The 5,267-nt window shown below is 38.7% G+C and overlaps 1 protein-coding gene across 1 annotated transcript; it reads left to right on the top strand.

Annotated features, from left to right (window-relative positions):
* The first annotated feature begins 6 nt into the window (after nucleotides 1–6).
* Nucleotides 7–5,133, top strand: LOC125505564 (ryanodine receptor-like). The gene is made up of 10 exons (XM_048669571.1): nucleotides 7–83; nucleotides 144–354; nucleotides 412–620; nucleotides 671–911; nucleotides 1,339–1,544; nucleotides 1,915–2,071; nucleotides 2,374–2,473; nucleotides 3,854–4,052; nucleotides 4,689–4,913; nucleotides 4,968–5,133. The coding sequence occupies exons 1-10, from the start codon at nucleotides 46–48 to the stop codon at nucleotides 5,131–5,133; spliced, it is 1,752 nt and encodes a 583-aa protein (XP_048525528.1). The 5' UTR covers nucleotides 7–45.
* The last annotated feature ends 134 nt before the right edge of the window (nucleotides 5,134–5,267 follow it).

The raw sequence follows: 5,267 nt of genomic DNA, 5'->3' as shown, positions 1-5,267 counted from the left end.
GGCAACCCAATTAGAGGCAGTTTCAGAAACTTTAACTTGGATGGAATGTTCTTTCCCGTAATCAGTTGCTCTTCTAAGCTGAGGTGAGTAATCATCACGGAAAATGCAAGAAAATATGTAAAAAACTGTTGAATGCATTTTAGTTGTCGCTTTTTGCTCGGCGGCGATCACGGCAAGCTGAAGTTCTGTCCTCCAGAAGAGTTCTCTCCTTTAGTGGAAAGCCTGCTTCCGCAACAGATTCTCAACCTCGATTCTTGCTTCTACTTCGGAAACATGAACAAGAACGTGATCGCAGGCCCGCTTTTAATAGAAGATGATACCGCTTTTGTGCCCAATCCTGTGGATACTTCCATGGTTGGTACAAGTGTGGTAATTTTTGAATTAGACCGCAATATTTTACTTATTCAACAGGTTGGTTTGCCCAGTTATATTGAATCAATCAAGGACAAGTTAGCGGAAAATATACATGAAATGTGGGCCATGAATAAAATCGAGGCCGGCTGGGCTTGGGGCGAATACAGGGACGATTTACGACATGTTCATCCCTGTTTGGTGCCATTTGATAAGCTGCCAACCGCCGAAAAACGATACGATTCGCAACTGGCTGTTCAGACCTTAAAGTACGTGACAAATTGCCATGTAGTCGTTTCTTAATTAATTTATTTATCAGGACCGTAATTGCATTGGGCTATTACATAACAATGGACAAGCCGCCGTCCAGAATTAAGACTGTCCGGTTGCCAAATGAACCATTTATGCAGGGGAATGGTTATAAACCCGCTCCTTTAGATCTAAGCGCCATAACTCTTACTGCAAAATTGGAGGAATTGGTTGATCAATTGGCCGAAAATACGCACAATCTTTGGGCGAAAGAACGTATTCAGCAAGCCTGGACCTATGGATTAAATGAGGTGAGTCTGGACCTGGATTTTTTCAAGACGCAACTTTTGTATCATGTATAGAAGAAAATTAGATTAGAAAGCTATTAAAAAGGAGCAAAAAACAAGGAACAAACTAAGCCAGAGTATCAAAGAATATTTGAAGAACAAAAGATATTTTCTAGTTTGAATGCTATGCGATAAAGTTCTTACTGAAAATGCCTCCAAGTCAAAGAAAAAAACGTTGCTCGGGAACGAACATCAAATGAAGAGTTAGAGACTCATCGGCAGATCGAAGATAGTTTTCTCCTCTAGTTGATATATAAGTTTGGAGCAAGATGGACATTTTTTTGAACGGGCCAGTTCTCATTCACAATTAGGCATTTTCAATGCAAAAAATGTGCATTGTTGTAACTTTAGAAACTTTAAATATCATCTCACCTATTGAGCGTTATTTCAGGATCCTGATATGTTGCGTAGCCCCCATTTGGTGCCATACAACAAAGTTGACGATGCAATTAAAAAAGCCAATCGAGACACAGCTTCTGAGACCGTTAGGACTCTGCTAGTGTATGGATATGTGATTGATCCGCCCACTGGTGAACAACAAGAAACTCTTTTGGCCGAAGCTAGCAGACTCAGACAGCAAGCGTTTCGAACTTACCGGTAAGCTGCAGTAGTTGCTGAAACTGCRAAAATTGAAAAGTCTTGAGACATCAGWSTGAACAGTTTTTTCGACTSTAAAAARATTTCTGAGGTGTGTGATATTTAAATTTGTCTATCGGCCAGTGCTCAAGAAATAATGGTTTTTTTCGGTAAGAACGGTGAACACAGTGGGATTTCGCAGGAATCMACCTCATCCCATACTTCCCAGCAAGCAAAGYTTTTTGTATTGCAAACAGACCCAGATTTGTCAAATTTTGCAAGCAGTTCTAGGATCTTAGGAGAATCTTTACAAAAAACAGATTTTCTTTACAGTTAAATTCTTGCTTAGTCCAGAGAAAACCCCAATTTTAACAATCATTTTCTATTTAAGAGCTGAAAAGAACTATGCAGTTGGTTCAGGAAAATGGTATTTTGAATTCGAAATATTGACTGCTGGCCCGATGCGTGTTGGATGGGCGAAGGCAGATTGCGCTCCAGGTTCAATGCTGGGTTCCGATGAAAACACCTGGGCTTTCGACGGTTACAACGTAAGTACCAGTTTTCCTTGTTTTCCATAAACATCATAAAATACTGATTCAGCTGAGAAAATATCATGGGGGTAATTGCGAGTCGCTTGGATTACAACGCTGGCAAGTTGGCGATGTAATCGGTTGCATTTTGGACCTTACAGACTCGCTCATAAGTAAGCTTTACTGCGTCTCATCCCATCATTGAGTCTGTTCTAGTGTTCCTTAATCTCATGTCGTATGTTCGTTTGGTCTAATTGCCATTTAATGGGCTGTTTTGAGTCAATCAACTTGCTAAACTTTATATTTTTATATTTGCACAGGAGGAAAAAGTGTATAGTAATTCGGCTGAATCGTTTGGAAAGCAGTGGCAATTGGGAGATGTAGTTGGAGTTTTTCTCGATCTGATTGATCACACTATAAGTAAGGGCAGCGCCACATGCTTTCATGCCGCTTTTGCCTCTGCTTATTCGAATCCTACCAAAATCTAGCCGCTTTAGTACTATTGGCTTCAATGTTTGCATTACGTTTGCTTAGCTTTTTGGATCTTGAGCGTGCTCCAATATACCCAAAAAAGCAACTGCGCTTAATTTTTATGTAATAATATATTCCTTAAGTAAAGTCGAGCCTCTCAGTTTAACCTTGTATGAATTACGATCTGGAAAAGTTCATTTAAGACCCTAACTCCTGCACTATAGAAGCAAAAAGGCAATTATTTAAAAAGAAATCTTTTTGTCGATGTTATTGAAAAAATATGCTCAACATATTTGTTTCCAAGTATCTCGTTTTTCTCGACTAAACAATTTCCGATACAGTTTTTTCTGTTTCTGGACTTTCTTTCGAATCTCGCTTCGCAACAAAAAACAGACGCAAACTTCGAAAGGGTCACGTTTTATTATTTTTATTATTTAGCTGATTATATTTATTGGAGCCTTTTAGTGAAAAAAATTGCATGCATTTCGGTATTTGTGAAAATTTGAGTTCATTTCACTTAATTTCAGTTTAGTTAACTCAGTGCGAAATTATTTTTTTAATGCTGCCCTTTTATTGAAATTTACATGCTGGCAACATATTTATCCAAAATCGTGATTGCGGATCCATTTTTACAATTTTTAATCAGGAAATAATCCTAAGATTCACATAAAAACGAAAATAAATTAAAAAGGAAACAAATAATAAAAATAAAGTTTGTCTTTATATCAAGAAATAAACTAACTTTCTATTGAGTTATTGGCACAGAGTGCTTTAAATAGTGGGAATGCGTTACATAGTAATTGAGTCAATCAAAAATGCGTAGAAACTGCAAAATTTGACGCTTAATTTCAGTAGTTTGTGCCGTATTAATGTGTGAATTACTGATGTTCACTGATTAAAACAACATTTCGTTTCTCTTCATTTATTATTAAGGGCGCATTTATTCTCGGGATCCCATAACTGTCAGGGCACCAACAACTGTACTTTTGACCCTACTGTATATTTGCATAAAATTTACGGTACTTTTTTTTAATGCAAAAATGGTTTTTGCCATTGGAAGCATTTGATCTTCTACTTCCTTTCCTCCATCACCCCTTATTCTCGGCTTTGCTTTTCGAATATTTCTGACTAAGTCAAACAATTAACCGCAGTAATTCCTTTCTTCCTTAACGTGTGCTACCGTTTCCAGAAAATAATCAATGTCTTCAGAAGCTTATCAAATTATGTTCTATGTATTTTTTTGCGGTTTGATTGATTTTTAACACACATCGGCATGCACTAACCGCTTTTGCAAAAAATGAGGGGCCAGATTTATTTGCTATTTTAAAGGTTTTTCCCTTAACGGCGAATTGTTGATGGACGCCCTCGGTGGCGAGACCACATTTGCGGATGTACAGGGCGATAACTTTGTGCCGGCATTCACTCTGGGAGTGGGTCAAAAGGCGCGGCTCTGCTTTGGGCAAGATGTAAACCAGTTGAAATATTTCACCACCTGCGGATTGCAGGAAGGATATGAACCATTTTGCGTGTAAGTATTTATTGACTATAGTGGCGAAATACAAAAAAATGCAGACATTTACTTAAGCTTCTACACACAAGAAGCAGATCTGAGCAGATTTTTAATGGCTTCCCTGGTAGCTCTTGAAACCATCTGCTTATTTGAGGAGAATTAGGAAGAATCCCATAAGTGTGTTCTTTGCAACAGCAGACTTTTTTCTGTCCCAATCTGCAGCTTCTCTAGTCTTGCAACTGCATGCAATCCTGTAGACTCCAGATGCTGATCTAAGCCGCTATTTCATAGTTTTTGTCGCTTTGAAGGCGATTCTGTGGTTGTTCCTTTAGCATTCTTCCAACTCTAAGAAAATAGAAATGCCGATTCTCAACAGTTTTTGTCTGTGATGGATCGTTATGGCGTTGGTGATTGTTAGATGTGAGTTCCATCCACATCTTCAAAACCAAACGCTCCTTCTAAAAGGTCCAAGTCCTTCTAGCTCGCTTATTTTTGGATGACGCCTTGCTCCTGCTGTCGATGCTGGTTCAATGCAAGTTTATTAATATCCAATTTAAATAGTACTATTTTGGTCGACTATCTATTTTGGAGTGTAAAAATATTCTGAAATTGGACAAAATCTGGACATTACATGGATTATTCCTTCTTATCCAGCAACATGAACCGAGCAGTAACATACTGGTATACAAAAGACCAGCCGATTTTCGAAAACACCGACGATATGCCTGATACGAAAATCGACGTAATCAGAATCCTAGCCGGATCAGATAGTCCCCCGTGTCTGAAAATCAGCCATAACACCTTTGAAACGATGGAAAAAGCGAACTGGGAGTTTCTACGACTTAGTCTTCCAGTGATTTGCCATCAGGAGTTTATAACGTAAGTCCACGTTTGGGAAATTTATCGAGCAGTTGTAAACCTCAGCTGCTGCAGGGAGGAGGAGAAAATGCGCCGCTGGAATGAAATCAAAATCAGGCAACATAGGCTGAAAGTGGAAGCCGATCAATCAGTGACCGCAAATCCCGCACACATTGAAAATATCATGAGAAGTGGATTTTCCATGACTGATATCAAAGGTATTAACAACTTAATCCTTTAAACTAATGCGTTTTTTGCGTTTATAGGCCGTCGTTCGGTAGAATTTCTTCTTGACGTTTCGCAAGCACGAGTGGCTTGCATCTTCAGAAGTGGTTTGCTTGAACGCTTACACTGTTCTAATGTGTGTCACATCAT

Source organism: Dendroctonus ponderosae, unplaced genomic scaffold, assembly GCF_020466585.1.
Source record: "Dendroctonus ponderosae isolate FM_Combo_2020 unplaced genomic scaffold, Dpon_F_20191213v2 Dpon_F_20191213_888, whole genome shotgun sequence".
Classification (NCBI taxonomy): Eukaryota; Metazoa; Arthropoda; class Insecta; order Coleoptera; family Curculionidae; genus Dendroctonus; species Dendroctonus ponderosae.
The sequence above is the reverse complement of the archived record's forward strand: the minus strand, read 5'-3'. Positions and strand labels throughout refer to the sequence as shown.

Bases quoted from the DNA above. Each gene is read 5' to 3' on its own strand.
- LOC125505564 (XM_048669571.1), top strand. From the start codon at position 46: ATGTTCTTTCCCGTAATCAGTTGCTCTTCTAAGCTGAG. The intron at 1,545-1,914 runs GTAAGCTGCAGT...TTTCTATTTAAG, and splicing joins CAAGCGTTTCGAACTTACCG to AGCTGAAAAGAACTATGCAG. The intron at 2,072-2,373 runs GTAAGTACCAGT...ATATTTGCACAG, and splicing joins GGGCTTTCGACGGTTACAAC to GAGGAAAAAGTGTATAGTAA.